The sequence below is a fragment of the Balaenoptera musculus genome, chromosome 2 (assembly GCF_009873245.2).
Source record: "Balaenoptera musculus isolate JJ_BM4_2016_0621 chromosome 2, mBalMus1.pri.v3, whole genome shotgun sequence".
Classification (NCBI taxonomy): domain Eukaryota; kingdom Metazoa; phylum Chordata; class Mammalia; order Artiodactyla; family Balaenopteridae; genus Balaenoptera; species Balaenoptera musculus.
Genome location: NC_045786.1, coordinates 75,140,808 through 75,162,472, shown reverse-complemented (window position 1 = coordinate 75,162,472; position 21,665 = coordinate 75,140,808). Strand labels below are relative to the sequence as shown.

Genomic DNA, 21,665 nt, shown 5'->3' with positions numbered 1-21,665 from the left:
GTTCACTGCAGCATTATTTACAAGAGCCAAGACATATAAGCAACCTAAATGTCCATCAGCAGATGAATGGATAAAGAAGATGTGGTGTGTATACACACACACACACACACACACACACACACACACACACACACACAATGGAATATTACTCAGCCATAAAAAAAGAATGAAATAATGCCATTTGCAGCAACAAGGATAGACCTAGAGATTATCATATTAAGTGAAGTCAGACAGAGAAAGACAAATATGCTCATTTTTAAAGTCATTTTCAATCACGAACTTTATTGTGAAAACCCAGTTTACAGATGAAGAATCTATGTGTCACTTCTACACTAAGATTTAGAAAAACTACCACTGATAACAACAACAATAACAAAAATGATAACATCAATGTAATTTTAATCTGCCCTTTTAAAAGAAAAAGAAGGCTTTATAAGAAAAAGTCAATCAATAAAAGTAAAAATTGATCATTTGAACATCATCAAAATTTAACTTTTGCTCTGGGAAAGACTGTGAAGAGGATGAAAACACAAGCTACAGACAGGAAGAAAATATATGCAGACCAATATCTGACAAGTGACTAGCATCTAGACTATATAAAGAACCCTCAAAACTCAACAGAAAAAACAAAAACAAAAAAACTCAATGGCCAAGAAACATGGACATTTCACCAAAGAAGATATACATATGGCAAAAAAGCACATGAAAAGATATTCAACGTCATTAGTCATCAGAAAAATACAAAGTAAGCTACAATGAAATACCACTATATACCTATCATAATGGATAAAATAAAAATACCAAAAGCTGACAAGGATAGAGAGAAATTAGATCACTCATACACTGCTGGTGGGAATGTAAAATAGTACAGCCTTCTAGAGAACAGTTTGGCAGTTTCATATAAATAAGAACAAACAACGGCTATACTGATCCATCAGTTGGATTTGGAGGCATTTATCACAGAGAAATGAAAACTTATATTCACATGAAAAGCCTGTTTATAGCTGCTTTATTCATAACTGCCAAAAACTGAATATAACCCAAATATCCTTTAATAGAAAAACCGTTAAACTGTAGTACACACATACCACCTGCAATAAAAAGGAACAAACTAGTGATGCAGGCGAACAATTTGGATTAATTTCCAAGGAATCATGCTGAGTGAAAAATCCCAAAGGTTACATACTGTATGATTCCATTTATATAACATTTTTGAAGTGACAAAATTTTAGAAATGGAGAATAGTTTAGTGGGGCAGGTGAAGGGACACCAGGAGGGAGGTGAGTGTGGTTATAAGAGGGCAACGCCAAGAGTTACTTGTGGTGGGACTTCCCTGGTGGCGCAATGGTTAAGAATCCGCCTGCCAATGCAGGAGAGACGGGTTCGATCCCTGGTCCGGGAAGATCCCACATGCCGTGGAGCAACTAAGTCCGTGCGCCACAACTACTGAGCCTGTGCTCTAGAGCCCGCGAACCACAACTACTGAGCCTGCGCGCCACAACTACTGAAGCGTCCTAGAGCCTGCACGCCACAACTACTGAGCCCAGGCGCCTAGAGCTCATGTTCCGCAACAAGAGAAGCCACTGAAATGAGAAGCCCGCGCATCGCAACAAAGAGTAGCTCCCGCTCACCACAACTAGAGAAAAGCCCGCGCACAGCAACAAAGACCAAACACAGCCAAAAAAATAATTAAAAAAAAAAAGAATTACTTGTGGTGATGGAACTATTCTTTATCATGGCTGTGGTGATGGACACATAAACCTACACATGATAAAACTGTATAGAACTAAACACACACGCAGAGAAATAAGGACAGGAAAAACTGGGGAAATCTGAATAAGATCTGTGGGCTGTATCAATGTCAATATCCTTGCTATATGTAATACTGTATTGATACTATACAGTTTTGCAAGATGTTACCACTGGGGGGAACTGGGTGAAGGGTATATGGAATCTCCATTATTTCTTACAACTGCATGTGAATCTAAATTACCTCTGTATAAATTTCAATTAAAAACAAAAGGCCACAGTGTTATGTCAATTATACCTCAAAAAAAAATGCAGGGCTTCCCTGGTGGCGCAGTTGTTAAGAATCCGCCTGCCAATGCAGGGGACATGGGTTCAAGCGCTGATCCGGGAAGATCCCACATGTCACGGAGCAACTAAGCCCGTGAGCCACAACTACTGAGCCTGCGCTCTAGAGCCTGCGAGCCGCAACTACTGAGCCCACGTGCCACAACTACTGAAGCCTCCATGCCTAGAGCCCATGCTCCGCAACAAGAGAAGCCACCGCAATGAGAAGCCCGCGCACCGCAACGAAGAGTAGCCCCCTGCTCATCGCAACTAGAAAAGCCTGCGTGCAGCAATGAAGACCCAATGCAGACAAAAATAAATAAATAAAATAAATAAATCTATTTTAAAAAAATGCAGCTAAAAAAATGAAAGGTCGTGCTTATCTGGAAACCTTCCTCAATTCTTTCTCCTTTGCTGCCATATGTTTAACTCATCTATAAGAGTGCTGTTTATGTGTAATATGAGCAGGCCTCAGTGTTTGCCCTCAAGTAACTTAAAATCTTGTAAAATAGGACAAGGACCCCCAAAAACGTAATACAAGGTAGAATATTTAGAACATATTAAATGCCCTACAAGAGGCATAACAGATGAACGGATAAACAAAATGTGGTATATCCATATAATGGAATATTATTCAGCCATAAAAAAGAATGGTATTCTGATACATGCTGCAACTTGTACGAATCTTGGAAATTTTATGCTAAGTGAAATAAACCAGATACAAAAGCATTATCCCGTTTATATGAGGTACCTAGAATAGGCAAAGTCACAGAGACACAAAATAGATTAGAGGTTACTAGGGGCTGGGAAGAGAAAGAAATAGGAGTTACTGCTTAATGGTTACTGAATTTCTATTTGGAGTGATTTTAAAAGTTCGAAAATGGAAAAGCAGTGATGGTTGCATAACACTGTAAATGTACTTAATGCTACTGAATTGTACACTTAAAATTAATTTAAATATAAATTTTATGTTATATATATTTTACCACAGTAAGAAAAAAATTCATAGCAACTTTATTCATATTAGCCCAAACCTAAAAAGCCCAAGTGTTCCATTCAATAGGAGAGTGGATAAGCGAACTGTGATATATTCATATAATGCACTTCTATTCAGTGGGAAAAAAAAATGGTACAAAATACTAATAATGAATCTCAAAATAGTATGCTGAGTGAAAGCAGCCTTCCACAAAAGGGTGCAAACTGTATGATTCCAATTATATGAAATAAAATAAGCAAAATTTATCTATGGAGAAATAAATCAGAATAATGGTTGCAGGAGGGGTGCAAAGATTGATGGGAAAAGGAAATGAAAGAACTTTCTGGGGTGACAGAAATGTTGTACATCTTCACAGGTGCTTAGATTACACAGGTAAACGTATTTGTCAAAGCTCATCAAACGGTGGACTTAAGATTTGTATATTGCACTTATGTGAAAAACAAAAACACCACAAACAATATTGAACTTTACTTAAATTGAACTCTACTTACGTAGGCTAAAGTGTTTAGGACTGAAGTATACTGATATCCACAATGCACTTTAAATTTCAACAAAAAAATATGGATTGAGAGATGAAGAGATTGACAAGTGTGATAAAGCAAATGTATTAAAGTGCTAACAACTGTAAAATATAGGTGGTGGGCACATACTAGGTGTTTACAATATAATTCTTTCAAGTTTTCTGAATGTTTCAAAATATTCATAATAAAATGCTGGGAAAATATACATACCAACAAAACAGTTGTTTCTCTTCTTCTCAAGAACTTGACTTATATTTCTAATACTACAGAGTGAGAATTTATTGTTGTTAAGTTTGTCCCCAGATGTTGCTCTTGCATACATGATGTAATTGCCGTTTTCTTTTTGTCCTAAATTCTTAGATTCTCCTGGAGTGCACTCTGTTCCAGAATCATGCTGTCAAAAAGAATACAGAGTTACATAAACAGGAAGTAAAATAAGGTTTTCAGGTCATCTGATTAAATGTAATTTTCTCATCAGAAGAAAAATGGAAGCTTGTGGACTCTCCTTTAGAGTAGATCTTACAATTATTTTAGACTGTGAAAAGGAAGATAATTTGCTCTTTTAGGGGTCACTGTCTCAGAAGGGAAGAAAAAATCAGTGAAGGTATAACTGCAATGGATACCTTTTTTATTTTTATTTCTTTTTTTTTTTTTTTTGAAATTTACATAAATCTTTGACACATTCTGCAATTATTACTTTTAGTTGGATTCCCAGAGGTAGAGTTCCTGAGTTAAAAGGTCAAACATTTTAAAGGTCTTGATACATACTGCCAAACCGCCTGACAAAAGGGCCATATTAATTTACATTATATAACCACATGGATCAAGATTTCAATAGGCAGAAATGGGAAGGAATTGGCTTCCTGGCAGAAGTAAAGTTTTTTAAAATGACTTAATTTGACAGGGAAGAAGAAATAACACTGGAATTACACTTAGACCCAAATTATGGAAAACCCTAAATGCTAAGATAAGGAAATTGTATTAGCAATATCAGCAGGTATTGGAAGTAAGGTTGTGAACAGAAGTGACATGATCAGACCAATTAGAACTATACCTAGGGCTTCCCTGGTGGTGCAGTGGTTAAGAATCCGCCTGCCAATGCAAGGGACATGGGTTCGAGCCCTGGCCTGGGGAGATCCCACATGCTGCGGAGGAACTAAGCCTGTGCACCACAACTACTGAGCCTGCGCTCTAGAGCCCACAGGCCACAACTACTGAGCCCACGTGCCACATCTACTGAAGCCAGTGTGCCTAGAGCCCGTGCTCCTCAACAAGAGAAGCCACTGCAATGAGAAGCCCACGCACCGCAACGAAGAGTAGCCCCCGCTCATCACAACTAGAGAAAGCCCAAGCGCAGCAACGAAGACCCAACACAGCCAAAAATGAAAACAAATAAATTAATTAAAAAAAGAAAAAAGAACTATACCTAGACAAAGATTCATCTGCTAAGAGTCAATACATTAAGACTTTCATACCAAGAGACAGGAACTTGTCTCATTTATGATTACAACTCCCCACAACAAAGTTTATAAAGTGGTTAACAGCAGGTGTGCAATAAACATTTAGGATAGGATAAATAAATATAAGGGATAGGTGAACCACTCAGAGAGAAAGTAACATTGTTATAATACAGATATATGACAGGAGAGATAAAGACAGATTTTAGATAAAGATGTCAAGGGAGACAGGCTCAGGAGATCATGGTCCGGCTGATCTCACTATTAAATTACTTAATACACATTTACTAAGTACCTACTATCTATATGTACGGTATCATGAACAACATACACAAAGGGATGAGGTGTATTTGAGCATGACAGAATCATTAGAAGTAGTCTGGTATGATAGGAAAAGATAGCAAGGTAGGCAAAAAAAATGTGAACCAATTTATCCATTCAACAATAAGCAATAAGTAATATTACATTAATGTATGAAAAACACCTCTCTGGCAACCAGGCAGAAGACAGATTAGATGGGAAGTGAAAAGAGAACAGACCAGATATCCTACTCCAAGTATGGCCCACAGACCAGCAGCAGCAGCAGCCCATGGGAGTACCTTAGAAAGGCAGAGACTCGGGCCCGACCAAAGGCCCACTGAAATGGAATCTATACTGTAAGATCCTCAGTAATTTGTATGCACATTAAACTTTGAGAGGCCCTAGACTAACGAACAGAAGATTAGTTGGAAGGTTACGCAAATCCCCTGGTAAGGGTTGGATGAAGGTGACTGGGAGAGTTGAGGACATTTAACTGCCCCTGAAAATGCAAATTAACAAGAGTTCTCTGCTCATCTCTAAAATTTCAATTACTCTTTTTAGAACATATCACAAAAGCAGACAAGAGGTAGAGAGATTCAACGCATTTTAAATACTTTACCCAAGAGTACTGATAATAATCTATCCATTTCTGATCAGAATTAGAAGAAGAAAGACTTGCAACTTAGTGAGAGGGTACTTATATTTTACAAACTGGGGGAACATTAGATAAGAGCATTTGAGAATTTTAAGCTATGAGACTACAATTTTTTTCTAAACTCATAAAAATTTCCATTTTTACAAGTGATAAGGTACAAGTAAATGAATTTATATGCAGTTTTCAAATGAAATTTTCCCAAACTTGTTATTTTAATAAGCCCCACCAAAATCACAAAGACAGAATATCTTTCAGTATTTTGTATTTCCATGTGTATTAATCTTCAGTTCACTTGAAAATCAGTACAATGAACTGGGTATTAAATGATACCAAAGAACTGCTCATTTTGTCAGGTATCATAACCACATGGTGGTTATGGAAGAAAATGTCTAATTTTTTAAGAGATGCATACTGAAATGTGGAAGGGGGAATGAATTTGATTCTAACACCTTACGAAGAAAAAGAAAGAAACACAGAAAGGAGATGTGGCAAAATCTTGATGATCGTTGAATCTGAATCAGAGGTTGGCAAATCGCAGCCCACAGCCTGTTTTTGTATGGCCTAAGCTAAGAATGGTTTTTCCATGTTTAAAAGATTGTTAAAAAGAAAAACAACAACAAAGAAAAATATGCAACAGAGACCAAATATTGTCCCCCACACTTAGAATGTTTACTAGTAGACCGCAGAAAAAGTTTGCTGACCCCTGTCCTGGATATGAACGGAAGACTTTGCTGTACTATTTGTCTCTTTTATGTATGTTACAAATTTTTCATACCGCAAGATTTTAAAATAACAGTCTCATTCCACAGTAGAGAAAGACAAATCTAGTAAACTCCAATAATGCTTTAACAGAAACCAAACAAGAACCCCACAATTTGCTAACATTCAAAATGTACTTTAAGCAATGAAAAGTGATTCTCATTCAATAAATATTTGAATGAATCATGTACCAGGCACTATTCTAAGGTCAGGGGACACAGAAGTGAATGAAACAGACAAAATTCCTTGCGTTCATAGAATTCTGGCACTGTTGTGCTTATTTTCTTATTTTAATTACAAATATTCTATCTTCCTCCTTTTCAGTATTATGGTCAAGTACATTACTGTGTTCTGACATATAAAAACTAAACATTCATGTGTACTTGTTTTCACTGTAAACAATAACAACAAAAATTACACAACATGAAAGATTAGTAACTTTAAAAAAATGTAATAATTAAGCAATACTTACTGGAGATCCAAAGTTATGTCCAACTTCATGAGCAAATGTAATGTGAGAGACTTTGGGGGGTACATGAGACCCATAGTTCTGAACAGTAATAATTCCAGTGTTTAAAGACTTCTTCTTACCATCTGAATAAAGCTTACTTTTTTCACATATGCCTCCAGAGCTTCCTAATTCAAAACAAAAGATGGCTAAAATTAGCATCTATTTCCCCCCAAATAATTTTCTAATATATGCTATATTAACTTGAAACATTTCATATGTATTTTGAGTCCAAAATTGGAACACACGTATATCAAATACTCAAAAGTTTCTTTGGTCCAAGGTTAGGAAGTCATTTCAAATAAAAGTTTTAATGGCACACATAAATTCCCAGGGTTGAATACAAAGTCCTTATAAAATGTTCCTCTTCATAATCAAAATGTCCCCCTATTTTTCTCCCATTAATTTAGCAAAACAAATATTCAAGAGTCTGTTAAATTTAAATATTTCAGCATTTACATTGGGTCAAACCTCTTCATCTTGTAATAAAAAAAAAAACGAACAAAAAAACAACTTATATTTAAGTTAAATGAAAGTTGAACAAAATAGTCTCAAAGAGATTCTGAGAAAGTCACTGCTACCAGTATTCGCAGTGATGCACAAGAGTATGTGATTCACTATTCTGAGAGGAAACATACAATGTATTCTTAAAAAAAGAAAAGAATTAGTGGTCGCACAGGCTGGGGGTAGGGGAAAGAGAGAGAGACTGATAGAGGTACAAACTTCCAGTTATAAGAAGAGTAAGGTCTGAGGATCTAATGTGTAACACATGATGACTACAGTTGGTAACACAGTATTGTATAAATGAAATTTGCCAAGAGAATAGAACTTAAACATTCTCACACATACACAAAAAGGAAAAAGGTAAATATGTGAGGTGATGGTTGTATTAATTAACTTGGTGGGGGGAATCCTTTCACAATGTATATAAATATCAAATCATCACACTGTACACTTTAAATATCTTACAATTTTATTTGTCAATTATATATATCTCAATAAAGCTTAAAAAAAAAAGGAAAAAATATGTCAAGTGGGTAAAAAAAAAAGGGAGGAGGGAATGAAGGAGAGAAGGTGGGAAGGGAGAGAAAGCAAATGTGGCAAAATGTTAACTGATTAATCTATCAGGAATTCACTGTACTACTCTTGCAACCTTTTGGCAAGTTTGAACTTTTTTTCAAAATAGGTTCAAAAAACTGAATTATGATTTTCCAACCTGTCTTGAGGATACTTTCAAATTTTAAAAGAAAAATCTTCATTTTTACTTATATGATACATATTAAATCATGTTGTAGTTCACCTGTTCATTTATAGTTCCTGAACGTCAGACCTTAATACCAAAATGAAAGTGCTTTCACATCTAAAGGCAGTTAATTTAAGAAATTAGAAAAAGAACAACAGCAAATCAGAAACTGGCTGGCCAATCATTGTCTTTATGTACACTAAACTGAGAAGACCACAGTATTTTAAATAACTATTAAAGACTTTCAGTGAGAAGTTCTTTGGTTTACATTCAGATTTAAGAGGTTACTCTATTTAATTATTTTAATTAAAATATCACATGGATTAGGATATTCTCATAACTGATCAAATTATTTCAAATTAGCTTTCTACTACACACAAAGTTACAACAAAGTTATTAAACCATTTTTAAAAGTCTAACATTTATAATCTCTGATAAAGCGTATAATAGAAAGCAATTCAAAAAAGATGTACACAAATGGCATGACACTACAATTGTTGCCTTGTTCCTTTTAACATTAGAAAGTACATAGCAACAAATCATAAATTTAATGACTATTAGGATACAATTTAAGAAGCTGAAATGATAAGGTGTTTTCACAGAAAACTAAGCTGAAAGGCTAAGTCATATGCAGATTTTAACCAGCAAAGGACTGAGAACCTCTATATTTAAAACTTACTACATTTTCTACACCAAAAACTGGATAGAAAGAAAACAGCAAATGATTTATGAATATTTAATATATTCTCTTAAGCTACTTCTACTTTTGGAGCTGAGTCCTAAGGACTGTATCACTATTTCTAGAAACTAGAAAAGATAGAAATAAGCACTCTGTATGTAATAATTACAGTCTATATATTACAGTTTTAAACAAATAGTAAATTAATATCCTGCCTCATCGAAGATCTGTCATATGCAAATTGGTCCAATGCAGTACTGTCAAACTTGAATTAAGCATAGAAGACTCCACGCTGCAAATCTTTATCAGTTAAAAAAAAAAGTAAATAGCATATATTAAAAACTCTGGTAATATACCTTCTGTATTTTTAAGGTCTATCTAATTTAAAGGAAGATCATACATAAACTTGAGTATACTCTTCTGAAATATAGTCTTTATAATTCATATCTTGTTCAACATCTTAACTGCTTTTGGTTTTAATAACTATTGTTTATTTGGAAAGTTTATTATTTGTTACACAGACTAACAGCTTATGTTGGAATACTTCAGTTATACAGGAAGAAATAAAAAACTATGTCTAATATTATAAGTCATGGTTTAACTTTTTAAATACTGCAACCAGTTTTGATATGCCAGAAATTCAATTAATGATATCATAAATACCTATAGCTAAGCCATAACTCAAGTTCAGTAATTGCTTTACACTGTAAATTTAAGATTTTACTACATATAGTCATTACTGAAAAACAGAAATTATGTAATGAGAAGAATAAAATGTTTTTAATTTGAGTCAAAAGCAATTATTGATGGATGGATGACTCAGTGACCAACAAAGAAGTATGACATTTTTCTATCTACAGGATAGTCTGAAAGCTAGTCACAGAATATCAGTCTTAAACTCTAAAAAAGACTCCCCCAAAAGAAAAAAATTATAAAAACTACAGGGTAGTATAATACCTTGACAGAATCCATAAATAAAGTTTTGATGTGAGCAGGCCTAAATATCTAAAACAATAGTATCACGCTAACCATACAATATTAATCTGAGCAGTAATTCTGAAGCAGACATTAGTACCACTCCCAGATAGGTTATTAGGAAATGTCTGAGGGAATTTCTTTATCTGTCAAGTCTGGGGAGCAGTACTCACATGTAATGGGTACGGACCAAAGATGTTAAACATCCTGCAAGGGACAATCCAGACCTGTACAAAATGTCAACATTAAGTGTCCTCTTTTCTAATGATGTAATATTTTAATGACGTAATTCTCCTAGCCTTTTAATTACACTTTCAAACAGGTTAAGAATTCGAGGAATATCAAGGAGATAGGCTCAAGATGGCGGAGTAGAGGATGTGCGCTCACTCCCTCTGGCGAGAGCACCGGAATCACAACTAACTGCTGAACAATCATCGACAGGAAGACACTGGAACTCACCAAAAAAGATACCCCACATCCAAAGACAAAGGAGAAGCCACAATGAGATGGTAGGAGGGGCACAATCACAATAAAATCAAATCCCATAACTGCTGGGTGGGTGACTCACAAACTGGAGAACACTTATACCACAGAAGCCCACCCACTGGAGTGAATGTTCTGAGCACCATGAGGCTTCCCAACCTGGGGGTCTGACACAACCTGGCGGTCCAGAAGGGAGTGGCACAATATATTTAAAGTGATGAAAGGGAAGAACCTACAACCAAGATTACTCTACCCGGCAAGGATCTTATCCAGATTTGATGGAGAAATCAAAAGCTTTACAGACAAGCAAAAGCTAAGAGAATTCAGCACCACCAAACCAGCTCTACAACAAATGCTAAAGGAACCTCTCTAAGTAGGAAACACAAGAGAAGAAAAGGACCTACAAAAACAAACCCATAACAATTAAGAAAATGGTAACAGGAACATACATAGCGATAATTACCTTAAACGTGAATGGATTAAATGCTCCACCCAAAAGACACAGGCTCGCTGAATGGTTACAAAAACAAGACCCATATATATCTGCTGTCTACAAGAGACCCACTTCAGACCTAGGGACACATACAGACTGAAAGTGAGGGGATGGAAAAAGATATTCCATGCAAATGAAAATCAAAAGAAAACTGGAATAGCAATTCTCATATTAGATAAAACAGACTTTAAATTGAAGAATGTTACAAGAGACAAGGACACTACATAATGATCAAGGGATCAATCCAAGAAGAAGATATAACAATGATAAATATATATGCACCCAACATAGGAGCACCTCAATACATAAGGCAACTGCTAACAGCTATAAAAGAGGAAATCGACAGTAACACAATAATACTGGGGGACTTTAACACCTCACTTACACCAATGGACGGATCATCCAAACAGAAAATTAATAAGGAAACACAAGCTTTAAATGACACAATAGACCAGATAGATTTAATTGATATTTATAGGACATTCCATCCAAAAACAGCAGATTACACCTTCTTCTCAAGTGCACGTGGAACATTCTCCAGGATAGATCACATCGTGGGTCACAAATCAAGCCTCGGTAAATTTAAGAAAATTGAAATCATAGCAAGCATCTTTAACCACAATGCTATGAGATTAGAAATCAATTACAGGGGAAAAAAAACTAAAAAGCAAAAACACATGGAGGCTAAACAATACATTACTAAATAACCAAGAGATCACTGAAGAAATCAAAGAGGAAATCAAAAAATACCTAGAGACAAATTACAATGAAAACACGACAATCCAAAACCTATGGTATGCAACAAAAGCAGTTCTAAGAGGGAAGTTTATAGCAATACAAGCCTACCTCAAGAAATAAGAAAAACCTCAAATAAACAATCTAACCTTAAACCTAAAGGAACTAGAGAAACAAACAAACAAAACCCAAAGTTAGTAGAAGGAAAGAAATCATAAAGATCAGAGCAGAAATAAATGAAATAGAAACAAAGAAAACAATAGCAAAGATCAATAAAACCAAAAGCTGGTTCTTTGAGCTTTAGCTCAATATTGATAAACCTTTAGCCAGACTCATCAAGAAAAAGAGGGAGAGGACTCAAATCAACAAAATTAGAAATGAAAAAGGAGAAGTTACAGCGGACACTGCAGAAATACGAAGCATCATAAGAGACTACCACAAGCAACTCTATGCCAATAAAATGGACAACCTGGAAGGAATGGACAACCTGGAAGAAATGGACAAATTCTTAGAAAGGTATAACCTTCCAAGACTTGAACCAGGAAGAAATAGAAAATATGAACAGACCAATCACAAGTAATGAAATTGAAACTGTGATTAAAAATCTTCCAACAAACAAAAGTCCAGGACCAGATGGCTTCACAGGTGCATTCTATCAAACGTTTAGAGAAGAGTGAACACCCATCATTATCAAACTCTTCCAAACACTTCCAGAGGAAGGAACACTCCCAAACTCATTCTATGAGGCCACCATCACCCTCATACCAAAACCAGACAAAGATACTACAAAAAAAGAAAATTACAAACCAGTAACACTGAGGAATATAGATGCAAAAATCCTCAACAAAATACTAGCAAACAGAATCCAAAACACATTAAAAGGATCATACACCATTATCAAGTGGGATTTACCCCAGGAATGCAAGGATTCTTCAATATATGCAAATCAATGAATGTGATACACCATATTAACAAACTGAAGAATAAAAAGCATATAATCATCTCAATAGATGCAGAAAAAGCTTTTGACAAAATTCAACACTCATTTATGATAAAAACTCTCCAGAAAGTGGGCAAAGAGGGAACCTACCTCAACATAATAAAGGCCATATTCGACAAACCCACAGCAAATATCATTCTCAATGGTGAAAAACTGAAAGTATTTCCTCTAAGATCAGGAACAAGACAAGGACGTCCACTCTCACCACTATTATTCAACATAGTTTTGGAAGTCCTAGCCACGGCAATCAGAGAAGAAAAAGAAATAAAAGGAATACAAATTGGAAAAGAAGAAGTGAAACTGTCACTGTTTGCAGATGACATGATACTGTACATAGAGAATCCTAAAGATGCCACCAGAAAATTACTAGAGCTAATCAATGAATTTGGTAAAGTAGCAGGATACAAAATTAATGCACAGAAATCTCTTGCATTCCTATACACTAAATGATGAAAAATCTGAAAGAGAAATTAAGGAAACACTCCCATTTACCATTGCAACAAAAAGAATAAAATACCTAGGAATAAACCTACCTAGGGAGACGAAAGACTTGTATGCAGAAAACTATAAGACACTGATGAAAGAAATTAAAGATGATACAAACAGATGGAGAGATATACCATGTTCTTGGATAGGAAGAATCAATATTCTGAAAATGACTATACTACCCAAAGCAATCTACAGATTCAATGCAATCCTTATCAAATTACCAATGGCATTTTTTACAGAACTAGGATAAAATATCTTAAAATTTGTATGGAGACACAAAAGACCCCAAATAGCCAAAGCAGTCTCGAGGGAAAAAATGGAACTGGAGGAATCAGACTCCCTGACTTCAGACTATACTACAAAGCTACAGTAATCCAGACAATATGGTACTGGCACAAAAACAGAAATATAGATCAATGGAACAGGATAGAAAGCCCAGAGGTAAACCCACGCACCTATGGTCAACTAATCTATGACAAAGGAGGCAAGGATATACAATGGAGAAAAGACAGCCTCTTCAATAAGTGGTGCTGGGAAAACTGGACAGCTACATGTAAAAGAATGAAATTAGAACACTCCCTAACACCATACACAAAAATAAACTCAAAATGGATTAAAGACCTAAATGTAAGGCCAGACACTATAAAACTCTTAGAGGAAAACATAGGAAGAACACTCTTTGACATAAATCACAGCAAGATCTTTTCTGATCCACCTCCTAGAGTAATGGAAATAAAAATAAACAAATGGGACCTAATGAGACTTAAGAGCTTTGCAAAGCAAAGGAAACCACAAACAAGACAAAAAGACAACCTTCAGAATGGGAGAAAATATTTGCAAACAAATCAACGGACAAAGGATTAATCTCCAAAATATATAAACAGCTCATGCAGCTCAATATTAAAAAAAAACAAACAACCCAATCAAAAAATGGGCAGAAGACCTAAATAGACATTTCTCCAAAGAAGACATACAGATGGCCAAGAAGCACATGAAAAGCTTCTCAACATCACTAATTATTAGAGAAATGCAAATCAAAACTACAATGAGGTATCACCTCACTCCTGTTAGAATGGGCATCATCAGAAAATCTACAAACAACAAATGCTGGAGAGGGTGTGGAGAAAAGGGAACCCTCTTGCACTGTTGGTGGGAATGTAAATTGATACAGCCACTATGGAGAACAGTATGGAGGTTCCTTAAAAAACTAAAAATAGAACTACCATATGACCCAGCAATCCCACTACTGGGCATATACCCTGAGAAAACCATAATTCAAAAAGACACATGCACCCCAATGCTCACTGCAGCACTATTTACAATAGCCAGGTCATGGAAGCAACCTAAATGCCCATCAACAGACGAATGGATAAAGAAGATGTGGTACCTATATACAATGGAATATTACTCAGCCATAAAAAGGAACGAAATTGGGTCATTTGTAGAGAAGTGGATGGATCTAGAGACTGTCATACAGAGTGAAGTAAGTCAGAAAGAGAAAAACAAATATCGTATATTAACGCATATATGTGGAACCTAGAAAAAGGTACAGATGAACCGGTTTTCAGGGCAGAAATAGAGACACAGATGTAGAGAAGAAACGTATAGACACCAAGGGGGGAAAGTGGCGGGGGGGTGGTGGTGTGATGAATTGGGAGATTGGGATTGACATGTAACACTAATATGTATAAAATAGATAACTAATAAGAACGTACCCTATAAAAAAATAAATAAAATTAAATTTAAAAAAAAGAATATCAACTAATTAAAGTAGAAGTAATGATTAAAAAAAAAAGAATTCGATAGGCTGTGGGTTATCATGAGAACCTCATGTTGAGCTCTGCACGTGGTCAAATTCTAATACGTAAAATCAAACTAAAATTTCTAAACTAAGAAAAACAGAAGAGACAATTTCTACCAAATCAAATGTCTCAAAAAATGTTCTTTACAAATGGTCAGAGGAATACTGAATGGTTCAGGATTAGCTCTGGAGATGAACTCCAGAGCTAGCCTTTTTCAGTGACCTGGCAAACTGAGACTATGTTCATTGGGTTAACTGATAACATTAAGAGGGATAATAGATGAGCAGAATGTGCCTTAATAAACCAAAAAATAAAGGCCCCTCAAAAGGCAGGTTAGAAGCGTGTAGCAAATGAAGTAGAACAAAGGGATTATCTAATATAAAGAATCTACTTTGTTAAGGAACCAATGTTTCAGTCTCTAAAATAAGAGGCTACTACCTGCTTAACACAGAACTGTGTTTATATAAAGAGAAGTTTAGAGTAATCTTTCTAGATTCATATTCAAGACTATCTTTGTCTTGGAGACCAGACTCCTCCCTTTTTGGGGCTCCATTCTAGGCCCTGTATAATTTCAAATGGAAGCCTCCAAGTCATCCCAGCTCACAAGCTGTTTCTACTTATTATGGAGTTGGGGCAGGAGGTACTGTTTTTCTCATTAAGGTAACTGAAGGCAGTACCCAACCACAATAAGAAATTTTAAAAGAACAAATAAAAAGTAGCATAAACAAGACTTAAAGACAAGAAACCTACTATTCAAATGTTTTAACCCTCACTGCTTTTCCCAGCTTAACTGAGTCAGTGAAGAGGACTACAGCGAATAATTTCAGTAACTATTCTGTGAAAATTAACACAACAGTATCAAAACAAAATCCTTTCCACTACCATATATTTGAATAGTAAAACAGCTGCAGAGTTAAATGATACAACAGAAATTAATTAGGCCAAATAAAAATGAAAAAGATTAAGAAACAGTTAACACATCACAAGCTGAACAGATCAGCTATAAAATGCTATTTTAAAAAATAGTGTAACAGCAAGCATTACTAACATCTACATGCAGAAACATGAAGTATCAAAGGAAGGGCAAAGACAGAAGAAATTACAACGAAAAATAAACAAACTGAAGCAAAATGATTTACCTGAATTTATAGAGACAGAACAGACAAGGACCCTGTCTCCTAGTTCCCAAACCAGTGCTCTTCTAATTATGCCTTGACAATTACCCAAAATGATGTCTAAATAATATAGAGTAGTACTATTTTATAACTCATCTCTCTTAAGAAAGAAGGAAATAGATTCCATCTCTGCTTAGATGCAGGAAACATTTCAACTTCTTCTTGGAAATGTCTTAGAAAGATAAAAGTAGGATGTTACATTATAATAATACCTAGTAAAATAACTACCAAATGCACAAAACCTGGAGTCAAAAGGTCCAGATTCTAGGTTCTGTGAGATACTGGGTTGTTGACAAAGTCTCTGAATCCAATCCACCTGTATAATGGAGGAAATACTACCTACACCTCATAACGGAACTGAATTAATCAGTAAGAGCAAATACATAAAGTTCCTTATAAAAAAATAAAATGTAGGTCAAATAAACTCAGTTCAGGTAGTCTAAGGGCAAAGGGAAGTGAAGAAGAAAGCTGTCAAGGCAGGTATCTTATTCTAGAAAAAGTTGTGTCAAAGGAACAAAGATCCCTTCTCTTTGCCACTCTGGCCCCATTCTTCCTGCCGAGCCCCTCCCCAGAAGCTCTTAGAAAAAGGCTTCTGAGAGCTGGAGTTAGGGGTTTAACACAGAGTAAAGAAAGAGGGCATCAGATGAAGAACGCAATGACAAAAATACAAGTAATGTGGCCCATCATTTTCAATCCAGAACTGCTGCTTCAATAAAATAAGCAGCATTTCATAAAATAAGTGGTCCAGATATCATAAACAACTAGAAAGAAAAACTAACTCTCCCCCCAAACCCATAACCCCAGTCCAATCATGAGAAAAACATCAAAAAGACTGCAACAGAGGGTTATCCTACAATATCCCTGACCAATACTCCTCAAAATTGTCAAGGTTATAAAAAAACAAGAAAAGTCTGAGAAACCATCACAGCCAAGAAGACTAAAGAGGCATGACAATTAAACGTACTGTGGTATCCTGGACAAGATCTTGGAACAGAAGAGGACCGTAGTAAAAACTAAAGAAATCTGAAAAAACTATGGGCTGACTTTAGTTAACAATAATGTACCAATATTGGTTCATTAATTGTAACAAATGTACCATACTAATGTAAGCTGTTAATAATACAGGAAGGTAGTGGAGACGACTCTATCTGCTCAATTTTTTCTATAAATCTAAAACTGTTCTAAATTAAAAAAATAGACTTATTTTTTTTAAAAAGTAGACATGAGGATATCTGAAGTTTCAGGAAAATTTGACCAAGCTCTCTCAGGACCATTACGTTCTTAATGAACAACAGTCTGGAGTTGAAAATGCAAAATGGCAGAAAGTTTTTAGTCTGAGATCATCCAATCATTTGCCCAGGAGACATTTTGTGAGCAAAAATATTAAGATGGTGGTTTTCAAACTTTAGTATGCATCAGAAACACCCGGAGGGCCTCTTCAAACAAAGACTGATGGGCTCCACACCTGGAGTTTCTGATTTAGTAGACCTGAGTGAGGCCCATGGATTGACATTTCTAACCAGTTCCCAGGTAATACAGATGCTGCTACTCCATGGAGCACACCTGAAGAGCCACTATGTTAATGGTAATATGCAAAGAAAACTGAATCCCTGAGTTCCTACAGTACTTACTGATGATTAGGGAGAAGGGACTATAAACTTTGTGATAAAATTATCCAACTAACTAAGGAGGGGAAAAGAAATTTCAGAATATAAAAGTTATAAAACATGTGAATTATCAAAGGAAAGAGTGAGTTGTACAATCTGCTGACAACGCACGTAACACAAAACCAGCACAGATCATTGTAAAGGACAAATATCCAAAAATACTGCACTATGATATATGCAGCCTATGACATAAACTTGTACTTTAATGACATCATGAAATTGAGTACACTTTAAAATGTGGAAGAAAAACAAAAGCTTTGGAAACTAAAAAGGATATTCATTGCTGGCTTTAAAAAAAAGAGCAAGAAGTATAAAAGCAAAAATACAGTATTAAAGATGTTAAAATATGCATAACAAACCAAAGAATAAACTAAGAATACAAAAGCCTGCCTTGCCCCAGAAAAAGCAGAAGTTGATTCTTTGAAAAAGACAGAAATTATGTATCAGAAGGAGAAACTGCTGTGTATAGCTCAGATGACAGACTACTGATCAAATTCTATATGGCAAAATTTATATTCAAAGAGTCCGGGATTCTTTCTACTCATCTTTCAATTCATTAATTTGTATTTTTCTAAAGTAGGCTACTGAACTTATTACACTGTGAATCACAGACCCCCACTCCGACTGCAATGGCAAGGGGATTATCCCATCCCGGCTTTCTCAGTGACAGTAGCTTTCACGGCTAAGGCAGAGACCCCAGCAGAACGTGGGGCCGTGCAGTCAAGCCAGTGGAGCTATGGGTACTGGGCCTCCTGCCCACATCTCTTTTCAGGCAACACTTCCCTTTTGCTAAAATAAAGGTGAGAAATAATAATAATAAAGGCAGCCTTTCTTTTCTTTCTACCTGCTATTCCTGAGTAGGATTTCTCGGCTCTTTATCTCACGGCAGAAGAAGCAAGAACACAGTTTTCCCCTTTTGACTCTAAGAACCTCTCCCCATCCCCCTACTTCCCAAAATAATTAATTGATTACATTAACTTTTGTGAAAAAATTAATATTTTGCTTTTCAGTTTCAGAACTAAGTACCACTTTTTCCCATAAAATTATTTCAGCTACTGAATGTACCAAATGTCAGGATATCTCCCTGTTAGTACTCATTTACTCATTTCAAAATAAAAAGCTGCTTCAACTATTTTTCCATTTACATTATGCTTATGAATTCTGCCTAACTCAAGATGTGTAAATTTAGATACTGTACAGGCATCACTTTCTCCTATACTTTGTAAAATTCAATCCATCATGAGAACTGCTTTTCATTTCAAGTAGTAAGTCAAGACATATTTAGATAAACTACCTGAAGGTGCTCCAACCCAAGCCAGACCAAGGACACCATCATCAAAATCTCGGTCTGTGAAGACATAGGCCAAACAGTAGTCATCATGATTCTGCTCAGAATTTAATTCCAGAAACTTCTCCACACCAATATTTGGAAAACGGAAGGGATTTGTAGGATCCTTCTCATCAGCAGTTGTGTTGATCTAAAATCCAAAACAATGACTTTAACAAGCAACCAACGTTAGCAGAGCCTTAGTGTAAGTAGTATCTACCTGGACAATATGCTTGGGGCCCAAGGAAGTCAGGCCTAAATTAAAGCTTTTACAGTTATTCCCACTACCTCCATCCCTGAGCTAATCACAGAAGCCAAAAAGGGAGGAGGGAGGGAGGAGGGAGGAGGGAAGGAAGGATGGACGGGTAGGGGAATTAAAACTGAGTATATTACATTTCTGAGCAAGTGTTCACAGATTCCTGAACACTGAACACTTGGGATGGGAAAACAAGTTCTGCTTTCAAAATTTCCAATAAGGAAGTACAGTTTCTCAATTTAATCATTTGATGAGTCTCCTTTAGTGCTAATCTCCTACATATGATGACAAGTATGACATAAAACCCTATATTTCAGCTAATTAGTACAACATAAAAGAGATATTGAACCCAAAACTGTCAATTCAGCAGACAAATCATATTCTTGGTTCTCCTTGCCTAGAGTCATGAGTCAAGCACAACTAACTTCAAGTTCAATTTTTTCCCCTGAATGTGAGCAAGAATTTTTTTTTCCTTTGCCAATTCGTTTCTCTTACTATTTCAAGTTGAGTTCCTCCAGAATGTTTCCTTCGACACTTAGCTACTATACTCCAGGGTGCAGGTTCCTCCTTCACAATGTGAAGAATAATCAGTTCTGATACCAAACTTCAACTAAAACAAAAGCTTTCATTTACTACTCATTGCTTCCTTTCAGAGACCTCTGCCTAACCTTTGAAGTCCTAGAAGAATTTGGTTTTCCCCAAGTAAGTCAGAGAATTACATACAAGACTGTTGGTAGAGAATAAAAAGGAATATGTATGAGAGTAAACATTGCTTAGAAGGGAAATCTCAGTCTACTGAAAATATCAGTGATAAGGCTATTACAGTTAATAAAATGAAAACTATAGATCTTTTTAGGATCCACATCCTTCAGTAAAAACCAAGGAGCTTACAAACAGGATGGTAGAAACACCACTGAAGGCAATTGCCTAAAGACAGATATGAGACCATATGGTTCATCCATTAACAATTAACCAGAAACAATCAGTTATGGTCATCTAACACACACACACACACACACACACACACACACACACAAATCCAAAAACAAGAACACTATATATTAAAGGTAGCCCATGCTTAGAGACATGCTGCATATCGCTTTTTCCCACTAAACATAGAAATGAAATTCTGATACTTCTGTAATATTGGCTACAAATAAAAACTGCATCTAAATTTTAGTTACCTATATTAAAAATGGGATGATTAATTTTTTTTAACAAATTTATTTATTTATTTTTGGCTGCGTTGGGTCTTCATTGCTGCACACGGGCTTTCTCTAGTTGCAGCGAGCAGGGGCTACTCTTCGTTGTGGTGGCTTCTCTTGTTGCAGAGCACGGGCTCTAGGCTCGCGGGCTTTAGTAGTTGTGGCGCGCAGGCTCTAGAGCGCAGGCTCAGTAGTTGTGGTGCACGGGCTTAGTTGCTCAGCAGAATGTGGGATCTTCCCAGACCAGGGCTCAAACCCGTGTCCCCTGCATTGGCAGGCAGATTCTTAACCACTGTGCCACCAGGGAAGCCCGGGATGATTGATATTTAAATATTTGCTTATAAAATATAAATTTCAAATTATTTAATGGGTCACAAACAAACTTCAACTGATGACATTTAAACTAAAGTTTTAATCTCAGTTAAAGGCCTGAAAAACAACTAATCGCCACATAACTCTTTTATATACATGCATCTCTTCATAATGCAAATCACTTTACTCAAACAAATGTGTTTCACTAAAATTTGTTCAGGTGTTCTCTACTTTTCACTACTTTGCATTTCATTGCTCTGTCTACTAAATAGCAATACTTATACCACTTATCACTTTTACTTGCTCATTTAAAGGTTTATATTGCTCTCAAAATACATGAAAGCAATTGATTACAAACAGTTCTTATACAGTATATCGAACCATATTTCACCTTAAGACAATCCAATGTAATATTTAATCATGTCACTTCTAAAAGTAAGGACCACTTTCAGCTATTTTTTAAAATATATTACACATATGTACTAAAACTATAATCTAGTCAACCATATTTTAAGAAGAATAAAAGCACAAAATATAAAGAAACCCTGTGGGGT

At 35.8% G+C, this 21,665-nt stretch overlaps 1 protein-coding gene across 2 annotated transcripts in view; it reads right to left on the bottom strand.

Moving 5' to 3' along the window:
* The window catches only part of ADAM10 (ADAM metallopeptidase domain 10), a 110,527-nt gene that overhangs the window by 22,760 nt on the left and 66,102 nt on the right, over positions 1 to 21,665 (bottom strand). For both annotated transcript variants that reach the window (XM_036842720.1, XM_036842721.1), the window contains 3 exons: positions 19,306 to 19,489; positions 7,235 to 7,398; positions 3,802 to 3,985 (listed from right to left, as the gene is read on the bottom strand). In XM_036842720.1, coding sequence (XP_036698615.1) covers positions 3,802 to 3,985; positions 7,235 to 7,398; positions 19,306 to 19,489 — 532 coding nt within the window. The remainder of the gene's footprint in view (positions 1 to 3,801; positions 3,986 to 7,234; positions 7,399 to 19,305; positions 19,490 to 21,665) is intronic.